The sequence below is a fragment of the Marmota flaviventris genome, chromosome 17 (genome assembly GCF_047511675.1).
Source record: "Marmota flaviventris isolate mMarFla1 chromosome 17, mMarFla1.hap1, whole genome shotgun sequence".
In the NCBI taxonomy this organism is placed as follows: Eukaryota; Metazoa; Chordata; class Mammalia; order Rodentia; family Sciuridae; genus Marmota; species Marmota flaviventris.
In genome coordinates, this window is record NC_092514.1 from 55,716,834 (window position 1) to 55,741,879 (window position 25,046).

Genomic DNA, 25,046 nt, shown 5'->3' on the forward strand with positions numbered 1-25,046 from the left:
AATTATAATATCTAGAGTTGGAACAAGGAAAGACTTTACTCTTTAATTCCATTCACCAGAGGTAACCAGCAATAACTTAAATAATGGCTATGAAGAAATGTGTAAGAATTCATTCTTAATAAACTAATAACTACAAATCATCCATTGAAAAAAATCATCTGTGAGTTTACCTTCACATTGTCATTAGGACTCATAATATCATAGAAAGGAGACATCACCATTGAAGAAAAAAATCCACAAAATCTTTGTTACACTTAAGTCAGAAAGGGTAGGATAAGGCTTTAGGTCAGCCAAGTCCTCACTGTGTGGGGTCCTGCAGAGTGAAAGCTTAAATTCAAGACTGTGGCAAAACACCTGAAGTTCATTGCCAGGACTGTGATGGTACAAGAAGGGAATGTGGAAGATGGATACAGGACCCTAAGTAGAATCCTGCTATCTAGGGCTCACTGAGGGACAGAGGGAAAGCTATAAAACCTGCCAATGGATCTACACCATGGTAATGGCTCAAAAGATCAACTTTTTTCTTTTTATCTTGGTGCTGGGGATTGAACCTGGGTCTCACACATGACATGCAAATGCTCTACTTACTGAGCTACAACCCCAGCCAGAAAGATCAGCTTCTTGATGCAAAAGAATTGGGTGCAACCATATCAGGGCTGCACAGGCTTGTGGATAGGAGGCCCTATCCAGTTTGTGTGTCCACCTCTTTTCTTTCTCATTTCTATAACCCCATTTTCTGTTTCCTTTCTCATTTGTTTGCTTCCTTTAGCTGTGACAGACTCTATCACATATATATAGAAATAGAAAAAAGAAAGAATGAGAAAGGAAGGAAGGAAGAAGGAAGGAAAGGTGGGATAAGGTTAAAGAATTACTGAATATTCCCACATCGGCATATATCATAAGCTTTTGTTTTTCAAAAAAACACTGGCAGAATTTGTTTTAAAATTTATATTTCTACCTCTATTACTATCTACACCATAAAACTTAACTTCTTTTTTGGGAGGCAATGGGGAAGGAACTCAGGGATGTTTACCACATAGCTACATCCCCATTTCATTTTAATTTTTTTACTTTGAGACAGGATCTTGCTAATTTCTGAGGCTGGCTTTGCTCTTTGTCACTGGGATTATACACATGGGCCACTGTATCCAGCTTAAAACTTACCTTCTAAAGTGCATAATTAAGTGATTTCCCCCCAGCTGCTTTTCTTTTTTGGTGTTGGGGGTGAAATCCAGGCAAGGTACTAGGCAAGCACTCCATCACTGAGCCACATTCTCAGCCTTCAGAGATTTTTAAAAATATAACCATAATGTTGTGCAACCATCATCACTAACTCCAGAATTTTTTTTTTGTAGTGCTAGGGATCACACATACTATGCAGCACTCCATCACTGAGTTCTACATATTTATTACCCTGAAAAGAACCCCATCACTTCCCACCCACCACTCAACCCCAAAAAACCTCTACTCTACTTTCTGTATCCATTGATTTATCTATTCTGGATATTACATAAATGGAATAACACAGTAATAAGTAAGGCCTTTTGGTCTGGCTTCTTTCAATAAGCATGTTTTAAAACATACATTCATGTTGTAGCACATATCCATATTTTGTTCCTTCAATGGCCAAGTAATGTTCCACTATATGGGTATTTTGTATTTTATCTATTCTTTTGATGGACAACTGGGTTATTTCCACTTTTTAACTACTGTGCATAATGCTGTTGTTACAAACATTCCAAGTTTTCAAGTGCATTTATTTTCAATTCTTAAATGTAGGAGCAGAAACGCTGGATTATGCGGTATTTCTATATTTAACTTTTGACGAACTACCAAGCTGTTTTCCACAGTGGACATACTAGCTTGTGTGTATGGGTGTGGAGTGTGTGTAGGAATTGAACCCAGTGGTCCTCTACCACTAAGCTACATCTCCCGCCCTTTCTCAACATTATTTGAGACTGGTTTCAAAACTAAGTTGCTGAGGCTGGTCTTGAGCTTGCTATCCTCAGTCTCCCAAGTTGCTGAGATTAAGTTATGAGCAACCATGTCATCTTAAAAAAAAATATCTTAAAAAAATCTCTACCAGCAATTTATGAAGGTCAATTTCTTCTTGTCTTTGACAATACTTTTTAGTTACAGACATCCTAGGTGATGTAAAGTGATAACTCATTGTGGTTTTAATGGGCATTTATTTCTGATAGCTAATGATGTTGAGCATCTTTTCACGAACTTACTAATAAGAGGAGGCTTTTATTAAGGCTTTCCTATGCTACTTCAGAAAGAATATTAAATGGGCGAAGATTTAAATAATTTGTTTATAATATAAGTTTCTTCAAAAAACACATATATTTTGTTGTTGTTCTTTCATTCTACTACAGAAAGAAGGAAGGGTATTAAGAGGAGCACAGCACAGTGTTTCAAAATAGATTTAAAAAATCAAAAAAAAATAATTTTATGATAAAAAACGGGGAGCACAACAAAGTAAGCATCAACTCCGGGCTGGGGCAAAAGCTTGAGCAGTACGTCGAAATCCAAGCAAAGTAAAGTAAGGATCCATAAGGAGTGTGGCCTCACACAATATATTGGGAAATGAGCATCAGAGCCTGAGCAGGGAATAGAGGGCTCCCACACAGAGGAGAAACCTAGTGTGGGCTCAGGAATCCATTCAGGATAAGAATGTATCCGTGCAAGAGAAGGACTGTGGCCTGGCATGCAGAGTTTGAACCTGCAGGGGTGAAGTATGGATCATATTGAGAGGGAGCAGCAGTACTGCAGGACTGATTATTATTGGGGGACTGAATATATACATTAACCATAACAGAAGTCTGGTTTATCACTTTCATAAAAGGAAGTTACAAATCTGGAAAAGGAGAAAACTAGACAGAATGTAATAATTGATTAGAATTAAGAATTATCAGTGGAAATACAGTTGTTTTTTTTTAGTTGTTGATGGACACTATACCTTTATTTTTTATTTATTTATTTTTATGTGGTGCTGAGGATTGAACCCAGTGCCTCACACATGCGAGGTAAGCACTCTGCCACTAAGCCCCAGCCCCAGCCCAGGAAACAGTTTTTAACAGATTAGAAATAAGTATAAAAGTGTATGAACACGTGTGTGTGTGTGTGTGTGTGTATTTTCATATTCCCAAGCTATTTGCTGGCGCCCTGGGGTAGCAATGCCTCAATGACAATGAGGACATTTAGCATCCAGATTTTGATTTCTAAATTCCTCTCTTCACCAAATGCTATCAGGGCTCCTTGGAGAAATGGAACATAGAAAAAAAGATCAACCTGAAAAATTTTGCAACAGAAATCAAGTAAGTGCTCAAAGGTTATAGAGAAAAGACAAATGTCATTGGCATCAGGTGTGGTGGCACACGCTTATAATCCCCAGTGACCTGGGAGGCTCTTGCAGGAAAATCTCAAATTCGAGGCCAGCCTCAGCAACCTAGGGAGGCCCTGTCTTAAAATTGAAAATCAAAAGGGCTGGGAATATGGCTTAGTGGTTAAGCACCCCGGGGTTGAAGTCCTGGTACCAAAAACCCAAAAATAAAACATTAACAACCTCATGTCGGGTGGGCTGGGGTTGTGGCTCAATGGTAGAGCATTTGCCTGGCATGTGTGAGGCACTAGGTTCAATTCTCAGCACCACTTAAAAATAAATAAAAGTCCACCAACAGCTCATAAAATACATTTAAAAAAAAAAAACTCATGGGAACCAGCTTGAGGGCTCCCATTGGAAAAATCTGGGATAATTCAAATATCAAAACAAATGTTGAGTAATAATTTATAACTAACTGACTACAAAGGAAACCATAACTTCAGACAGCTAAAAATTAATAAAGTTTAATGAGAAGGGAAATATTTACATGGTTTCAAAATACTTCCTGTAAAATACTTATTAATTATAAAGAGAGACTTAACTTTCCATTAAAGAAGCCTGGCAGACACTGCTTTAGTCTATTAATCAAAGTGAACAAAGTAATAAGTCAACTTGAAAGTATATGCCAACTAACAGGATACAAAGAGAAGTATATAGCATCACTTCTGTGTTTTTTCTACTAGAAAAGCATAACCTGAATCTAATTACCAGGAAACATAAGACAATTCACCAACATTTGAATCAAGGGTTTGATTTCAAACTTCTAATCAGTGTCAATATGCAATTTTTTTTTAATATTTACTTTTTAGTTTTCGGCGGACACAACATCTTTGTATGTGGTGCTGAGGATCGAACCTGGGCCGAACGCATGCCAGGTGAGCGCACTACCGCTTGAGCCACATCCCCAGCCCAACATAAGACAATTCAAACTGAAGGAAGTTCTACAAAATGGCTGAACTGTAATCTTCAAAAGTGTCAAAATCAACAAAATACTGAGGAATTGTTCAGACTAAAGATAGATATTAGGGGCTGGGGTTGTGGCTCAGTGGTAGATTGCTCGCCTAGCACATGTGAGGCCCTGGGTTTGATCCTCAGCACCACATAAAAATAAAGATATTGTGTCCAACTAAAAAATAAATATTTAGAAAAAAAAATTAGATATCAGGCTGGGGTTATGGCTCAGTGGTAGAGCTCTTGCCTTAGCACATATGAGGCACTGGGTTCGATCCTCTGCAGCACATTAAAAAAATAATAAATAAAATAAAGTTATTATAAAAAAGATATTAATCGAAAGCAACACAATGATTATGAACTGGACTGTTTTGCTATCAAGACATTATTGGAGGGCTGGGGTTGTGGCTCAGCGGTAGAGTGCTCACCTAGCATGTGTGAGGCCCTGGGTTCGATCCTCAGCACCACATAAAAATAAATAAATAAAATAAAGATATTGTGCCCAACTGCAACTAAAAAATAAATAAATATTTTTTAAAAAGACATTATTGGAGCCAGATGCAGTGGTGCACCCCTGAAATCCCAGCAACCCAAGAAGCTGAGGAAGGAGGATCATGAATTTGAGGTCAGCTTCAGTAATTTAATGCTGTCTCTCAGAAACTTAGCAAGCAAGACTGTCTCGAGATAAAAAAATAAAAATAGGCTGGGGATGTGGCTCAGTGGTAAAGTGCCTCTGGGTTTAAACCCCAGTACCTAAAAAAATATATTTCTTTTCTGTAATTAAAGCCTTTGTGCCGTCTGTTGTGAGGTGATGAAGAGATTCAAACAAGGACTCAGGTATTTAGTAGACCTGCCTTTAATTAGGACCACTTTGGATTCTGTAAGGAGATTCTACCTCCAACTAAAAAAATAAATATTTTTTTAAAAAACAGTGTTTTGGGAATCAGGTGTGGTGGCACACACCTGTAATCCCAGTGGCTTGGGAGGCTGAGAAATGAGGATCACAAGTTCAAAGCCAGCCTCAGCAATGGTGAGGAAGCAACTCAGTGAGACCCTATCTCTAAATAAAATACAAAATAGGGCTGGGATGTGGCTCAGTAGTTAAGTGCCCCTGCGTTCAATCCCTGGCTCCACCCCCCCACCAAAAAAAAAAAAAAAGTGTTTTGGGAAAGATAAACAAAATGAAAAAATGGAAAAACCATTTTTGCTTTGAAAAATTCAATGCAAGTATATTTTACTGTTTATAACCATATTAAAACTTAAACTTGACCAAACAAGTCTTTTTTAATAATTTACTCTAGGGACTCTGGTTTTTACTCTATCTTCTTTTTTTTTTTTTTTTTTTTTGATTTAAAGACAGGGTCTTGCTAAGTTGCTTAGGGTCTCACTAAATTGTTGAGGCTAGCTTTGAACTCATGATCCTCCTGCCTCAGCCTCTTGCACCGCTGGGATTACAGCAGTGCGCCACCATACCAGGCTCTTCATACATTCTAATCAAATCATCTGGAATATTTGTAAGATGTTCTCTTTACCATCAGAATGCACTGCCAGTGAAGACTATAAAAGGTAGAACACCTTTTTTTGGAGTACAGATAGAAATTATTTAAAAATTTTTATGAAAATCTATAATAAACTAATTGTAGAATTTTTATATTAAACACCTGTTTTGAAGGGGGGAAGACCTGAGGATGTAACTAAGTGAAAAAGACCCCCTGGGTTCAAGTCCCAGTACCAAAGAAAACAAAGAAAGGTGTTTCCAGATATTTTTCTTATTTATAGGAAGCAGGGCAATTGATGGGAGATCCTGTCAGAAATTTACTTGCAAATGAAAAGGGCTTTTGTACTGGACTTGCAACTTTTCTGTAAGTTTAAAAATGTTAAAGAAAATTATATTCTTTGTTTTAATAATTCATGACAGGATATTATACTAATAAGACAAATATGGATGGTTTCAAAGATTTGCAAGAAGAAAAATCACTTAAGCTGTGTCATGTTAGTAAATTGGTGGGGAAAACACTTAGCACCTAACAGAAGGTAAATTATTTTAAAACAATTAGTATGCTTCTACTATGGAGTACTGCACAGCCACAATAAATGATTTGGTCAAGTTATATTTACTTCCATATATAGAAGTCCATGATACATTAAGTGAAAAGGATTATAAAGTGATACTATGATACAATAAAGGTTTTTTTTTTTCAAAATCCTGTATATTTAAGGGTAGCATTAAAAAAAAAGATTTCCATTAAGATTAGGAACAAGATAGGACTGACCTATAGAATCATCTCCATTCAACATTACCTTGGAGATTATAAAGTAAGGAATAAAAAAATTAAATATTGGAAAAGATAAGTAATCCCAGGAACTCAGAAAGCTGCAGAAGGAGGATCTTAAGTTTGAGGTCAGCTTCAGTAACTTAGTGAATCTCATAGTAACTTAGCAAGACTGTCTCAAAATAAAAAAAATAAAAATAGGCTGGGGATTTGGCTCAGTAGTAAAGTGCCTCTGGGTTCAATCCCCAGTACTTAAAAAAAATATTTATTTTCTGTAATTAAAGCCTTTGTGAAATAAATATAGAAATATAGAAAAGTAAGAAACATCTGGGTGTGGTGGCATATGCCTGCAATCCCAGTGACTCAGAAAGCTGAGACAGGAGGATTGCCAAGTTTAAATCCAGCATCAGGGCTGGGGATGTGGCTCAAGTGGTAGTGCGCTTGCCTGGCATGCATGCAGCCCGGGTTCGATCCTCAGCACCACATACAAACAAAGATGTTGTGTCCGCCGAAAACTAAAAAAATAAAATATTAAAATTCTCTCTCTCTCTCTCTAAAAAAAATAAAAATAAAAAATAAATAAATCCAGCATCAGCAACTAAGCTAGTCTCTAAGCAACTTACAAGACCTTGTCTCAACATTTAAAAAATAAATAAATAAAAAGAGCTGGAATGTGGTTCAATGGTTAAGTGCCCCTGGGTTCAACTCCCAGTACCAAAAACAAACAAACATAAATAGATGAATTTCTTAAAATTACAAATGCCCCAAACTAAATTTATTAATATTTAACCACTGACCAATAGTTATCTGTCCAGTTTTTTTTTAAAGAGAGAGGGAGAGAGAGAGAGAATTTTAATATTTATTTTTTAGTATTTGGCGGACACAACATCTTTGTATGTGGTGCTGAGAATTGAACCTGGGCCGCACACATGCCAGGCGAGCGCGCTACCGCTTGAGCCACATCCCCAGCCCTATCTGTCCAGTTTAATGTCAAATATATCAAAGCCTCTTTCCAGCGAGGCATGGTGGAGCACACCTATAATCCCAGCAGCTTGAGAGGCTGAGGATCCCAAGTTTGATGTCAGCCTTAGCAATTAGCAAAAAAGTTAGCAAGTCTCAAAATAAAAAATAAAAAGGGCTGGGGATATAGCTCAGTAGTGGAATGTCCCTGGGTTCAATACCCAATAGCGCAAAAAAAAAAAAGCCTCTTTCCTCTTTGTCTTCAATGATTTAAACAAAGATTAAACTAATTGTTTTATATATCTAAATGCACTAATAAGTAGTATGTTTTATGTCAGTTTCCCTTTTTCATCTGATCTCCAATTTAGGAAGGAACTTGTTTTCAACTTTAAGTTCAGAATTGATTGTTTGGAACTCAACTAATTTCCCCTAGAAATCCTAACAGTAGTGAAGTTTCCTGCTTAGCTTAGAAAGGAGCTAATTTAACCCATAATGCACACATTGGTCAGTACCAATATAATATATATACATTAGAACCAAATTCTCATTGACAAAAATGTTACTAAGGATAAAATACCTCTAGTGTTCCAATGTGAGAAGTCAAACACATGCCTTCTTTCTTCAATTTCCTTTTTCCCAACCACTCAACTCAAGACTACTAAGAAAGGACAGATATTTCTAACTTTTCTCACTCCCAAACCCTGGCATGGCTGGTAGTGTCCTAACCTGAGAGGCAGTAGCAGTACTAGGATATAGTTATGTTACTCTTCACTCTGCCCAGTGCCTAAGAGTGAGGAGAACAGGTAGAATTAGAAAGTTCATATATGTCTGTATATACATGATAAATTCATATATATTCACAGATTCATTCACCTATATACTCTTCCACTCTATAAATGTTAGGCTTGGACATGTGGCAATGGAACATAAGTGAATGTGAGCTATATTCCACACATCTAAGCAGAGGGGGGTTTTTTGTTTTTGTTTATTTATTATCTTTTTTTTAAAATTTGTTCTAATTAGTTACACATGACAGTAGAATGCATTTTGACACACTATACACAAATGGAGCACAACTTCTCATTCCTCTGGATGTACATGGTGCAGAGTCTTACTGGTAGTGTAATCATACATGTATATAGGGTAATAATTTCTGTCTCATTCTACTGTCCTTCCTATCCCCACAGTCCCACCCCTTCCCCCACTCCCCTTTGCACAATCCTAACTTCCTTCCTTCTTCCCCTGACCCCCTGTTTTTGTTTTTTTTTTCCTGGTTTTGAACCCTGGGGCTCAAGAGATCCTTCCACCTCAGCTTCCCAAGAGCTGAGGCTATGGACTGATACTTGCCATAATGTTTGGCTCTAAGCACTTGTATGCTCTGACTTTGTCTTTTGTGCACTTGCCCTCAGCCTTAGAAAAAAAGCCACTGGAATTTGAGGAGTTGTTGGTAAAAAAGCAGGATGATTTAGGAATTTATCTTCATCTGATTCATCTCTCTGTTAAGAAAAGACCTTATAGCTCATCAAAAGGTACTATACTGGTGTCAAAAACAGTAACCAAAGCTAGAAAGGGCAGAGGTAGGAGAGGTAGACAGTGCTGTACTCTAAAGAATTACAGAAAATATTCTCTCTAGTACCCTTATCTCTTGGCTAAATTTCTTTAATAATTTTTTTATTGCTCCACTCCATGTGTAAGCTGGACATGGTGGGCACATGCCTATAATCCCATCCACTTGGTGGCAGGAGGATCCCAAGTTTGAGGTCAGCCTCAGCAATTCAATGGGACTCTAAGCAACTTAGCAAGACCCTATCTCAATACCACCTATATACAAGAATAGGGCAAAGGTAAAATTAATAAACAAAATCAAATATAGATGTAAGTTGGAAAAACTGCTACTAAATTAAACTTTCAAATATCTTGACTCACACCTAAAAAATGTGGAATAAGATAGTTCCAGGTGAGCCTCACTAACTCAGTGAGGCCCTAAGTAACCCAAGAAGACACTGTCTCAGAATAAAAAATAAAAAGGGCTGGGATTGTGGCTCAGTTGTTAAGTGTCCTTGGGTTCAATTCCTGGCACAAAAACAATAACAAAACAACAACAACAAAAAAATCAAGCCAGGCATGGTGGATAATCCTAGCTCCTAAGGAGGCTGAGGAAAGAAATCGCAAGTTCAAGGGCAGCCATGGCAATGTAATAAGAGTGTCCCAAAATAAAAAGGGGTGCAGATGTAGCTCAGTATAGAGTACTTGTCTACAATGTATGAGGCCCTCGGTCAATCCCCAGTAGAGGGATTGAAACAAACCAGGTAAGACTTTACATAAATGAAAACTGACAACAAATCTAAAAAACAATTTAAATACACAAATAATATATACTCAAAACAAAAAACGAACCACTCAAAATTAGCATTCAGACTTACCGTAATAGGAGTTCTTTGGGAAGTTTTTTATTGATTACAGCTTCATCACTATTTGAGAACATCTGCAAAAACAAAATCACTGTCAACAGTGTCAAGTTTACTTAACATTTTATACTATATTCAACTCAATAGTTCAGAGATAATCCTCCCAGGAGACTTAAAAAAATTATAGTGGACATTGTAAGCCTAAATAGTATTTTCAGAGATGCTTTGGGCTTCAAAAAAGTTTTGAGGCATTTCATTCCATCTTTTGAGATAAAGAACTAACAGAAAAAAGTGCTGGGGGCTGGGATGATGGCTCGTGGTAGAGCGCTCACCTAGCACAAATATATAACAAGTTCCATAATTATTTACAATTATAATGTACTAATAAGAAATGTGGAAAAATGTAATGTAAAACTTGAAAAATAAAAGTGGGAAAAATAAATAATAGAAGAATATTATGTGCCAGATACTGCTATAAGTGTTTTTCATGTATTAGTGTTTTTAAGTCTTCATGCCATTCTTCACTTTCAAGATAAGGAATTACAAAAGGTTACTGCTCAAGGTCACATTATTGCAGAGTGATTACTTTAAAATGACCACACCTGACTTGCATTTACTTTTTCAAGGAGATATTCAGAATCCTGGAATGTGTCTCTTTTGTGTTTAAGATACAACATGCAGAAAACTGCTTTCTAACCACTGCCATTAAGTATCCACAATGAGTACTTTTAAACACAGCTACCATTTTTGCCACAAAGGTGTTCATAATCTAAGCTTGTCTAGTAAGGCCATGTAAAAAAGCAAATACATATATCGAGTAAAAAGTACTGTAAAAATCAACAAATACACATGCCACTGAAGCCAATTTAAATTCAATCCCTGCTATTAGTATTGCAAAAATTCCTCTTGATTTCATGTAATGAACATTACTGACACCCTGTAAATATCAGGCACTTTTCTAGGCAATGAGACACAAAGATATCTCTGTCCTTAAAGAGCTCTTGCTCTACAATAAAGAAAACAGAAACAAATAATTCACTTATTGAGATGTATATCAAAACAAAAGATGGGACAACTAATTCTGCCTGCAGATATATCTAAATTGGTTCTTAAAGGAATATCAAAATTAATTAGGAAAAAAAGGAGAGTGATAACACACAAACAAGAGATTAACAGTACAAAATAAAGGAGCCATAAGAAGGTCCAGATAGTTCATTAAAATTCAAAGTAGAGAAACTAGTGAAGGGGAAGCAGATGGGAAGGAGAAACAATGAATAGAATGCAGTACCCCATCTCAGATATTTAAAGATTAATTACATAATAAATATTTTCTAATAACTTTAATAAAATACCTTCCACATAAATGGAAAGCTCTTGGAGGGTACACAGTATGCTGTCACATATACCATATTTCCAGGGCTGAGTACAATGCCTGATATATTGTTGAACTCAATAAATCTAATGAATTAATTGTTAAGCATGGTGGGGCTGGATCATGAGGAAACTTATATACCAGGCTAGAAATTTGAAACAACAAAGTAGGGAAGAAGAATCTGAAAAAATTAAACTGAACTCCGGAATGGTAGTGAGAAGATATAGCCACTGAAATTATAATACAAGTAGAAGACGATGCTGGGGCAATGGGAATAAATAAAGAAACTGAAGGAAAGTATTCTCTCCTCATCCCATATTAGGGATATGTACCACTGAGCTACATACCCATCCCTTTTTTTTCTTTTCTCTGGCTAAATTGTCCAGGCTGGCCTCAAATTTGCTAGTCTTGGCCTCCCAATAGCTAGGATCACAAGCATGAGCTATCACCCATGGCTTGAAGATAAGGATTCTTAAAAGAAGCAATAATACTTGGTGACCAAAAGTAGGATCATTTAGCAACTATCAGTGCAACAGATTACAGAAATGAGAGTACTGACAATTAAGTTCTTCTTCTTCTTCTTCTTTTTTTTTTGTGGTACTGAGGCTCAAACCCAGGGTCTCATGTATCCTAGGCAAAGTGCTCTCCCACTGAGCTACATCCCCAGCCTGAAAATAAATTCTTTAGAAAATTATCTTGCTATTCTCCTGCCTCAGTCTCCCAAGTCACTGGGATTATAGGGGGTGCCAACTCACCCAGCCCTGAGTACACCTATAATTAAGTACGAATACATAAAATTGTCATGTATTTTAAAAGCTAAATAATCAAGGACAGATGATATAACTAACATCTTGCAAAAATAGCTAGAATATCAAAGATTACGACCTAAGAGACACTTGGAGTTGGACTGTAAACAACACACATTAATAAGCTTGAGATCTCCAGGGTGGGAAATGAAGTCTGTAAAAGCAAAATATTATCACTAAATATCCAACCTCTTAGCACTATGCCCAATTCAAAACTACAAAAAGTAGGGCTGGGGATGTGGCTCAAGCGGTGGCGCGCGCGCCTGTCATGCGTGCGGCCCGGGTTCAATCCTCAGCACCACATACAAAGATGTTGTGTCCTCTGAAAACTAAAAATAAATATTAAAATTCTCTCTCTCTCTCTCACTCTCTCTTTAAAAAAAAAAAAAACAACAACTACAAAAAGTAAAGTATCAACTGGGTATGGTGGTGCACACCTATAATCCCAGCTCCTCAGGAGACTGAGGCAGGAGGATTGGAAGTTCAAGACCTCAGCAATTTAGTGAGATCCTTTTTCAAAATGAAAATGAAAAAGGGTTAAGGGTATGCACATCTGGGTTCAGTTCCCAGTAGCAGAAAGGGAAAGAGAAAAAAAAAAAAGGCATAATCATTATTCTGTATACTCAAAGTGTTCTATTAAATGCTATGTCTCTCCTAATAAGATACTCTGCTCCTTTGAATACATGGTAATGTAAATTAAAAAATAAACATGCTGGGGCTGGGGTTGTGGCTCAGTGGTAGAGTGCTTGCCTAGCATGTTTGAGGCACTGAGTTTGATCCTCAGCACCACATAAATGTAAAATAAAGATGTTGTGTCCACTTAAAACTAAAAAATAAATATTAATAAAATAAACATGCTATGTGTTGTTCACATGATTTCTTCTTTAACTGTAGATATAAAACAAAAGAACAAAAAATTTAAAAGTTTATATTTTCCTAGTACAGTCTATTATATAGACTGCATGTTGCTGCCTCTATAAGAGTATGATGGTATGTGAAGAAGGGGAAAGGGACACATAAACCTGGGAATATCTGGGAAACAGCACATGTATGGGATATCTATGCAGATTTATATATCCCTCACTCCTTCCTTTTGCACATAAGTATCCTACTTTAAGTTTGTAAAGAATAGATCAGTGGTTCACAAAATGTGGTCCTCTGACCAAGGGCATCAGCGTTAACCACAGAACTTGTTAGAAATACAAATTCTTGGGTTGGACCCCAGACCTATAGAATGAGTACCTGGGGGAATGGTAGAGGAAGGGAAATGGAGGCAATCTGTACCTTAAAAAAACTTCAAGGTGATATGATGTACCCTAAAACGTGAGAACCAATGGACCAGAAAAATTAGATAGAGAGTCTCAGAACTCAAGAATTTACACTTCTAACAAAACCAGTGTCACCAGCTGTCCGCAGGCTGTGTGTGGATTGTGTTACACATAGTAGCCTCTTGAAGGGATAGGCTTGGCTCTGCAAACTCCCTGTCAGGGACTGAATACATGATACAGGTGCGGCTCCGCCTCAGCTCTGCCTAAAATCCCACACACCACCTGAGATGGATGTGACTCACCATGATGTCAATCAATCTGCTGACCAGGAGACATCACTAAACAAGACTCTACCCTTGAAACCTTATCCCCCTCTGATGTCTCTGCTATAAAATAAAGAAAACTTGGGGCTCACTGTCTCTTTTCCAGGGTTCTGTCCAGTGTGGAAGCTGATCCTTAAGGTCGCAGAGCTCTCTCTCCCTCAACTGGAAAACTTTTGAAAACTACTCTCTGTGTGTCTTTTCTTGGCTTTCTTAGCTTAATATTGCAGCCAGCTCTTTTAAACCAAGTTCATCTTTGTGTGTGGGTCATTGGCGAGAAAAGAGAACATTTAACATCAATTAAATGTAGCAATGGATCTTAGGAAATAACCTTAGAAGGTAGACACAAAGCAATATTAAATGCTTTATCTAGTAAACCCTTTCTAGTAAACTATTTTTCATAAAACAATGGTTCACAGAATTGACAGAATATAACTGTTGCAGTTATTTTACTATTTCAGCTGAACACAAATTCTAAGTTTCTCACACAAAAACATAAAGGGGTGTCAAAACATTTTGGATCAAGGCATTACAACAAATTTGTGAAAAATTTTAGGCATATTATTTATAGGCCAGTGAATAAAAGTTTAACATTTGACATTCTTTCATAATCTGATTTTATTTTCTTAATATTTATTTTTAAGAGACAGGATCTTTCTATGTTGTCTAGGCTGCTCCTGAACTCCTGGGCTCAAGTTATCTTGTCTTAGCCTCCCAAGTAGCTGAACTAGAGGTATATTAGTATTATATGAACGTACAGATATATAATAATATATTTTTGTAATCTACTCACAATTACAAGGAAGCAGTCATAGGAAAAACATGAAGCAACTATAATGTTCATTCCTTATTGTTTCAAGGAAGTTCAACATAACCTAAGTAAGCAGATACTATCAAAAGTCGTCTTTTAGGAATAGAATTGTCTTAAATATGCAGGTTCTTAAAAACTAAGTGTTTGAGCCACGCACAGTGGCACACACCTATAATCCCAGTGGCTTGGGAAGCTGAGGCAGGAGAATCACAAGCTCAAAAGTAGCCTCAGCAAAAGCGAGGCGCTAAGTTCAGTGAGGCCCTGTCTCTAAAGAAAATACAAAGTAGGGGTGGGGATGTGGCTCTCTTGTCAAGTGCCCCTGAGTTCAATTTCCAGTACCAAACAAAACAAAACAAAAACTAAGCGATTTGAGCTGGGCGAAGTGGTGCATGCCCATAATTCCAGCAGCTTGGGAGCCTGGAGTATCACAAATTCAACGTCAGCCTCAGCAACTTAGCAAGGACCCAAGCAATTCAGTGAGATCCTGTCTCTAAATAAAATACAAAACAGGACTGGGATGTGGCTGAGTGATTAATTGCCCTGAATTCAAAACAAAAAACACTCAAACCCAAACCTAAGTGATTTGTCATATATTTGCATAGATTCTTTACTTACATAAAATTGTAATTTTTTTCTACAAATTATGTAGCTGAGGAATTATAGTTTTGAAACAACTTGTCCCAAATTGGTATTACATCATTTTATAGAAGAAAGTTTTGTTTGTTTTTTTTTTGAGCGGGAGAGATGTCATTCAAATCTGTTGGCATATTTTGGGGCATAGTTTATTAACATGATTAATTTGAATACTGAGCACACAAATAAGACCGAAGGAACAATTTCAAGATTTTTTAAAGCCAGAATTGGTAGAAAAAGAGCAGACAGAACACCGAAACAAGAAAAATACTTGCTCAACAGTGACCCCTGCTGCTCAAAATCATGAAGCCCTAAAAAGGGTTTTAAAAGATTTTTGACCTTTTTATTCAAGCTTTATAAATGATACAAAGAATTATTAATTTTTAGCTAGAACAGGGCTGTGCAGAAAGAAGACTGTATTTTCATTTTTTTTTTTTTTCCTTTTGTGGTACTGGCAATTGAGCCCAAAGTTGCTTTCCCACAGGGCTGCATCAAGTCCTTTTTTATTTTTGAGACAGGGTCTTGCAAATTGCTTAGCTGGCCTCAAACTTTTCATTCACCTCTTTCATCCTCCCAAGTAACTGGGATTACAGGCCTGCACCACCATGTACCACAAGAAGGTTGTATCTTCCTTGAAGCTTGATATGTCCCATTAACTGAGACCTGCCTATTGTGATGTAAAGTAGTGAGACAGTTGGGGTTGTAGCTCAGTGATAAGAGCGCTTGCTTAGTGTGGGTTGAATCCTCAGTACCACATATGAAGATAAATAAAATAAAGGTATTGTATCCATCTACAACCAAAACTATTTTTAAAAAAGTAATGAGACATGCAATTTCAGTCATGTCCTTAGAGAAGGCATGCCACTTCTTTCCTCCCTTCTCAATTCTGCTGCTTAGAGTATGGTTAGGATGATTGGAACTCTATCTTATATCATGAAGTTGAAGGGCATAGTTTTTTGGTTTTTGTTTGTTTGTTTGTTTCTTTTGGCAATGAGGATTGAACCCAGGGGTGCTCAACCACTGAGCCACATCTCTAGCCCTTTTCTATACTTTATTTAGAGACAGGATCTCGCTGAGTTGCTAAGTGCCTCTCTGAGTTGCTGAGGCTGGCTTTGAACTCACAATCCTCCTGTCTAAACCTCCAGAGCTGCTGGGATTACAGGCATGTGACACCACACCCATCGAGGACATGGGAGAAAATACATTTCTGTCATTTTAAAGCAACTTTTAATTTCAGTCTCTTGACATATGCAGCTTAATCTACTAACTAATCCTGAGACATTGGGATTATAGGTGTGTGCCAGTACATCCAGCTAATATTTTGATTTTAAAAGGTATCTTCTGTTTTATTATTTTTTTAATTGTTTTATTATTTTTTTCTTTTTAAAGAGAGAGAGAGAATATTTTTTAATATTTATTTTTCAGTTTTCGGTGGACATAACATCTTTATTTTATTTTATGTGGTGCTGAGGATAGAACCCAACAACCCGGGCATGCCAGGCGAGCCATTACCACGTGAGCCACATCCCCATCCCCTATCTTCTGTTTTAGCTGGGCATTGTGGTGCACTCCTGTAATTCCAGCAACTCAGGAGGTTGAGGCAGGAGGATCGAAAATTCAAGGGCAGCCTGGGCAACTTATCAAGGCCCTAAGAAACCTGTCTTTAAAATAAAAGACAGAAAGGGGATATGGCTCAGTGGTTAAGCATCCCCAGTACCAAGAAAAAAGGAGGGGTATCTTTTATTTGTAAAAAGAGTTCTGAAGACTGGTTATACAACATTATGAATGTACTTTATTAATATTACTGAACTGTATACTTAAATCAGCTAAGATGGTTAATTTTAAACTACATGTATTTTACTATAATTAGAAATTTAAAGGCATCTTCTACATTTGAATATCTGTGAAATAAGGACACATCTTCTAATTAAATGTACTTTGAGGTGTAAAAGATAATGGTGCGTTTTAATTTGTGGCATCTTTGATTTGATGAGATATAGTAAAATACAATCAATAAGAGGAAAATATCTCATGAAACATTTCCTAATCTTACCTAGATTCCTAAACACCAGTTCTGAACTAACATGATGTCCTTTATACAGACACAGGAAAGGGACCTTGTCTATTTAGTTCACCACAATATAGTCAGCAATCAACAGTGCCTAGAGATTGCTGAGTCAATGAATGTTATTTATACTGTAGGGATCTGGAAGTAGTCTAATCCCTCTTTTTGACTCTAAAGTCCCAGCAGGCTTCTGTGGCTTTTTAACTCTGTATCTCTATAGTAGAGTGCCATGCAAAAAACCAAAAAACTACAATAAAAATATCGAATTGAATGTTATCCATTTGCAAAAAAGATGTGAATGACAGCAATACAGAAACAGGTTAAATATCATTGCAACAAATAAAATAACAATTAAAATATCTGAAGAAATAAGCAAATGAAAATAAAATATTTGGAAAAACAAAAGTTCAGAGATCTTGCTTATGGCTCATTTATTTCAATGGATGTTAGCTACATTAAATTTTTTTAAAGTAATGCTTGAAACATTGGGCTCATTCCCCATCGCAGTCCCTCCAAAGTAATAATTACTAAAAGTTTTCACTGCCATGGAATTTCATGTGTATACAATATTTTAAAAATAGCCTTATTGTGGTATAATTCACATACATAAAATTTACTGGCATTAAGCATAAACTTTAATGATTTTTAGAAAATCCACAAATGTTGAAATCCTCACAATTCTGTTTTATAACATTCTAACACCCCCAAGATCTCTTATGCCCTATCTGTAATCAATCCCATGTTTCTCCCCAGTCAACAGCAAACACTTCTTTGTTTTCTGTCTTTGCAGATTTTCTTTTTTCATATACAATCCATGTAAATCCAAAAAATGAAATTATATAATAGGCCATCTTTTGTATCTGGCTGCTTTAACTCTTATAAAAATGTTGTTGAGATTCTTCCCTAATGCAGGGAAGATTGTTCCACTTGATTGCTGAATAGAATCCCAATGTATGAAATAATTCTATGCTGTTTATCCACTAACTGATAGACATTTAAAATGCTTTCAATGTTTGCATATTATGAATAATGTTGCTATGATCACTCTCAAAACAAATCTTTTGTGGGGCTGGTGTTGTGGCTCAGTGGTAGAGAGCTCATCTAGCACGTGCAGGGCCCTGGGTTTGATCCTCAGCATCATGTAAAAATAAATAAAACAAAGGTATTGTGTCCAACTATAACTAAAAACATAAATAAATATTAAAAATAACAACAACAAATCTTTTGGTAATAATATGTGTTCACTGCTTTTGAATAGATTCCTAAGTAAAGAACTGCTGGGTCATATAGTAAGTTTGTAATAAACTTTCTTTTAATATTTATTTTTTAGTTGTAGTTTGACACAATCCCTTTATTTTATTTATTTATTTATATGTGGTGCTGAGGATTGAACCCAGGGCTTCACATGTGGTAGGTGAATACTCTACTGCTGAGCCCCAGCCCCAGCCCTGTAATAAACTTTTGAAGAAACCACTCAATTATTTTCCCAAGTGGCTGTACAACCAGGTGTACTTGAGCAAAGCAGTGGTTGCTTGTGGCTGGGGAGGGGCATAGGTATTAATTACCGATAGGCATAAGAAATCTTCGGGATGTTAGAAATGTTATTAAACAGAATTGAGGATTTTAATCCCAGTAACTCTGGAGGCTAAAGCAGGAGGAATGAAAGACTGAGGCCAGTCTCAGCAATTTAGCAAGATTCTGTCTCAAAATAAAAAATAAAAAAGTCCAGGTATGAAGCTCAGTGGTAAAGCAGGGGGTACTGGGTTAAATCGAAGGAAGGAAGGAAGGAAGGAAGGGAAGAAGGGAGGGAGGGAGGGAAAGGGAAGGAAGGGAAAGAAAAGAAAGGGAAGGAAAGGAAAGGAAAGAAAGGGAAAGAAAAAAAGAAAAACTGGCTGTATAGTGGTATGGGTAGTTACGGTTATTACCCTTCTTTTCCTTTAGCCATCTGAACTGCTGAGATTGGCTTCCAAACTTGCAATCCTTCTGCTTCAGTCTCCAGAGTTGCTGGAATTAACTGAGTGTGCCACTGAGTGCAGATGATTCATGCTTTTTTGACCTTACATACAAGAATTGTTTGCTTATCCCAAGTTCATAAGATCCCATATCTTATTCTACAATTTTTATAGTTACAGTCACCACATCTGGCACTATTTGATTCTTTTTGATGCTACTGAAGCTACTGTGAATCAAACAGTTTTATTTCATTCTAGGATTGTTCAACTCTAGTATATGTAGTACCTCATCTTTCCATTATTTTACTTTCAACCTATTTGTACCTTTGAATCTAAAGTGTATTTCTTCTACATAGAATAAAATTAAATCTTTTTTATTTAGTGTGACAAATATGCCTTTTGACTGAATATTTAATCTATTTAAGATTGGTTAGACATGTCTCTCATTCTACGTATTTTATAAATAAATGTCTTATATTTCTTGTAACTCTGTTCCTCTTTTACTTGCCTTGTGTTTTAAATAAATATTTTCTAGTGTGTCATTATATTTCTTTCACTGTTTTTGTTTTTAAATGCATGTATTTATTTCCTTAATGGTTGCTCTAGCAATTACAATAGCTTATCATAATCTATTTCAGATTACTAAAAATCAATTCCTGTAAAATATAGAAACTGTGCTACAACAGAACTCCACTTCTTCCCTTCTTTTGCTATTATACATTACATACTTATCTCATAAACACAACTTTATAATTTTAATTAGTCTTATGAAAATGTCTTTTAATTCAGTTAAAATAATAAAAGAACAGTTTATTTACAGTTTTTTATATTTATACCTCTGTAATTAACATTTACAGTGTTTTTTCTTCAAGTTACCATCTGTATCCTTTCAGCTTGAAAAGTCTTTAATAGTTCATGCAAGGCAGATCTGCTAACAACAAACTGTCTGAGTGCTTTTGTCTAATGGGAATGTTTTTATTTTGCCTCAGTTTTTGAATAACATAGTATTAGGGTTCTCCAGAGAAACAGAAACAACAGGAGGTAGGAGATGGGGTCGGGAAGAAGGAAAAGATTTATTCTGGGTAAGCTGGCTCATGGTAAGCTGGTGTAATTTAGTTCAAGTCCAAAGGCCCAGGAGCTCTGATATACAAGGGCAAGAGAAGAGAGATGCCTCAAATCAAGAAGAGAGAATTCTCCCTTTTTCCATCTTTTTGTTCGATGCAGGGCTTCCATGGATTATATGATGCCTACTCACCTCAGAGAAGAGCAGATCTTGTCTACTGATTAAAACACCAACCTCTTAAACACCCTCACAGACATACCCAGAAATAATTTATCTGTTATCTAGGCTCCTTTAGTCCCCTAAAGTTGACACACAAAATTAATCATTTTTGTTGCTTTTTTTCCCCAAATATTTATTTTTTAATTTTAGGTGAACACAATCTTTTTATGTGGTGCTGAGGATCGAACCTAGTACCCCACGCATGCCAGGCGAGCATGCTACCACTTGAGCCACATCCCGAACCCCTAGAATCATTTTTAAAACCATTTTGACAAGAAATTCTTATAAACAAAATGAAGCATTTTAAAATGTCTAATTTGGGCTGGTGTTAGAGTTCAGGGGAAGAGCGCTTGCCTAGCATGTATGAGACAATGCATTCGATCCTTAGTACCACATTAATAAAAATAAAGTTATTTCTAGTTTCAAAACTTTCTCATCTCCCTGTACCCATTAAGTAATCATCTGAGCCCTATTCCCCCACATCCCAGGATATCATCTAGTCTGCTTTCTGCCTATGGATTTCCCTGTTTTAAATATTTCATATAAATGAAATCATTCAGTATGAGATATTTTTTATGACTGGGTTCTTTTTCCTTTTTGAAGTATTGAAATGGAACCCAGGGGCTTGCTACTTCTTAGCTACATACCCACCCCTTTGCATTTTTTATTTTGAGACAGTATCTTGCTAAATTGCTGAGGCTGGCCTCAAATTTGCAATCCTTCTGTTTTAGCCTCCCCAGCTGCTGGGATTACAAGCATGCACAACCACACCTAGTTTCATATCTTTTTATAATGCTTTTGAAGCTTATTTACATTGTTCTGGCTCTCAGAACTTTATTCATTTTAATGGTTTAATAATATTCCATTGTATGTATACCATGTTTTGTTTACCCATTCACAAGTCAATGGACACTTGGGTTGTTCGAACCTTTTGGCTCTTGTATTATTGCTATAAACATTACTATGCATATATTCACAGTATGTGAATACTGTTCTAAATTCTTTTGGTATGGAGTGGAATTATGGTCATTTTAAAGAAATCAACAAACTGTTTCCCATAGTGGCTATGACATTCCACATTCCTATCAGCAATGTACAAGAGTTCACATTTCTCCATATCCTTGCCAACCCTTGCTTTTTTAGCCCTGTTTTTCCTCTTTGTTAAATTATAGCCAACCTAGTATTTGTAATGTGGTATTTCATTGTGATTTCAATTTGCACTTACCTAAGGACTAGTAATGTTGAAAATCTTTTTATGTGCTAGTTGGCCATTTGTGTATTTTTTTTTCTGGAGAATTATTTATTCAGATCCTTTTTCCCCCTATTGTGGTGCTTGGGATGGAACCCAGGACCTCGCACATTATTGGTAAGCACTCTACCACTGAACTACACTCCCAGTCCTAATTCTGATCCTTGACTCATTCCCCCACAACTACTCCCCTCCACCATACTAGGGCCTGAAACCAGGGACACTCCACTGCTGAGATATATCCCAGATGCATCCACCTTTTTTCAAAGTACTGGTGATGGAGCCCAGGAGTGCTCTACCAATGAACTACATCCCCGACTCTTTTTATTTCGAGACAGGGTCTTGCTAAGTTGCCCAGACTGGCCTCAAACTTGTGATGTTTGTGTTTCAGCTTCCTGAGCCTTTGGAATTACACACCTGAGCCACCAAGCCCAGCAAATCCCTACTCTTAAAATTGGATTTTTAAAAAAAATTCTTATATTTTAGTTGTAGATGGATACAATAGCTTTATTTTATTTATTTATCTTTATGTGGTGCTGAGGATCAAACCCAATGCCTTACATGTGATAGACAAGAACTCTACCACTGAGCTACAACCCCAGGCCCAAAATTGGATTGCTTTATTGACTTGTAAGAATTATTCATGGGGCTGCAGTTGTAGCTCAGCGGTAAAGCACTTGCCTCATATGTGTGAGGCACTGTGTTCAATTCCCAGCACCACATATGAATACGCAAATAAAATAAAGGTCCATCAACAACTGAAAAAAAAATAATTCTTCATATATTCTGGATACTAGACCCTTATTATATATGATTTACAAATGAATATTTCTATTTTATCTATTCACCTTCTTCAGGGTGTCAGTTATTACATGGATACAGAATTCTTGATTGCTAACCTTTTCTTTCAACATATTTGATATCATCCAACTCCTTTTTGGCTTCTATTGTTTCTGATGAAAAGCTAGCTGTTCACCATATTGCTGTTCTCCTGTATATCATGAATTGTTTTGTTTTGTTTTTTCCTTGCTTTCCAGGGTTTTTCTCTGTATTTGGGTTTAAAGAGTTTGATAACAATGCAGCCAGGTATGGATATTTTTGTATTTATCCTACTTGGAGATCATTAAAGTATATCTATGTATAAATCAATGTTTTTCAAATTTGAGCTAAGCACATGCTTTATCACTAAACTGCACAACCATTCCTCTATTATTTTTATAATGCCATTTTACTGATCTTCTCTGTGAGAGGTCATTGTCATCATGCTTTCCTTCAATTATTTTTGTTTTCTTTTATTTCTTTGAACATGTTTAAAACAGATGCTTTGAAATTATTTTTTTCTGTGAAGTCCAATATCATAGCCCTTCACAGAGTTTCTATTTACTACTTTTTCTTTTATGGTACTGAGGAATTGAACACAGGATAAGCACTCTAACACTGAGCTATACCCTCAGTCCTTTCTTGAGTATAAATCACATTTTTCTATTTATTTTCATGTCTATTACTTTTTGTATTTAAGATATGACATTACAGATAATGTAACAATGCCCGTATTCTGATTTACACCCCCCAGGGGGTTGCTGATATTGTTTTTGTAGATTTTCATGCTTATTAACTTGCCTGAACTAATTCTGGATCTGTTTCCACTGCATTATGTAGCTGATGATATCTTGATCAATCACCTTATTGTTGTTGCTGTTATTTGGGGGGGAAGGTACTGGGGATTGAACCCAAAGATGCTTTACCACTGATCCACATCCCAGCCCTTTTTATTTTTTATTTTGAGACAAAGACTACGTTGCTTAAGGCCTTGCTAAATTGCTGAAGCTGGTCTTAAACATACGATTCTCCTGCTCCAGCCTCCTGAGCCACTGAGATTATAGGAGTCCAGCTGTTAGGTATTATTTTTTTTAACTTTTATTTTATTTATGTATTTTACTTATTTATTTGGAATACCAGAGATTGAATTCAATGGCACTCAACCATTAAGCTACAACCCCAGCCCTATTTTGTATTTTATTTAGAGACAGGGTCTCACTGAGTAGCTTAGTGCCTTGCCATTGCTGAGTCTAGCACTGAACTCGCGAAACTCCTGCCTCAGCCTCCCAAGCTGCTGGGATTACAGGCGTGTGCTATCATGCCTGGCTCTTTTTTATTTTACTCTTGATTTCCTAGGAGTAGTCCCTGGACACACTGCTTGTTGGTCAAAGGTTTAGAGGTCATGCTCAAGCATCTAGAGCCCATAAAGCTTTCACTACTTTTTGTCATTGTGTGTGGGCTAGGAATACCTCAAAGTTGAGTAGTGTACAAATCTGTCCTAAATTTTACTTTCTGCTGGGCTTTCTTATGCCTTTCTGTCCACATAAAATGCCTCACATTCAGCTAAAGAACAAGAGACCTCTCCAGCATATGCTGAGTGTGTTCAAGTCTTCTATACCACCAAGGATACATGGGTATCAAGGTCCACTAAAGGTTATCTCCTTCCCTGGATCTCAGTATTCAATTTCTATCTATTCAGCTGATCTGTTGCTTGCTTCAACCATAATCACAACCTCAGACTAGCTATAACATTGGCCTTCCACATCTGTTGGCCATGGAGAATTCAACAATGCCCAGGGATATGGAGTTTTTGTGCAGTCTGCTTCAAATTAAGTGAGCTCTCTTTGGCAGCACAGCTAACTGGTTTTCATGGATTATTCTGCTATTGGGGTAAGAATGATTCAAAGCAGAACAACCCTAAGCAAAAACACATCAACTGACTCCTATTGGCTCCCACTGTTCTTATCAGCAGTTCAGCAGTTTTTGTTACACAAACATTTCTCAGTTTGACAAATGTTTGGTCAATTTCCAGAGTCTTGAAATATATTTTTAAATTTGTCTAGTTATATCACTGCTCTTTGGGGAAAAGATGTGATTCTTTGGCTTCTATCTTTTATCACTGGTAGTAGACTGGAGTTTAGACTTAAAACTTTTAGCAGAAATGCTATCAACAGAATGAAAAGGCAACCCACAGAACTGGAGAAAGTATTTTGCACATTATATATCCAATAAGGAGTTAATCCAGAGTGTATTAAAAAAATCTATAAATTCAAAAACAAAACAATTCCCGCCCCCCCAAATTGGTGATGCATGCAAGCCAGCTACTCAGGAATCTAAGGAAGGAGGATCACTTTTGAGTCTAGTAGTTTGAGAAACACTTAGGCAACATAACAAGACCACATCTCAGAAACAAAAGGCAATTAAATAAAACACAAAATGAAAATCTACAACCCAACTATAAAATGGGCAAAGGGCTTAAACAGACATTTCTC

General features: G+C 36.6%; 1 protein-coding gene across 2 annotated transcripts in view; it reads right to left on the reverse strand.

Annotated features, from left to right (window-relative positions):
• The window catches only part of Fbxl20 (F-box and leucine rich repeat protein 20), a 113,972-nt gene that overhangs the window by 46,325 nt on the left and 42,601 nt on the right, over nucleotides 1-25,046 (reverse strand). For both annotated transcript variants that reach the window (XM_071603524.1, XM_027923138.2), the window contains exon 2: nucleotides 9,993-10,054. In XM_071603524.1, the coding sequence (XP_071459625.1) occupies nucleotides 9,993-10,054 (62 nt within the window). The remainder of the gene's footprint in view (nucleotides 1-9,992; nucleotides 10,055-25,046) is intronic.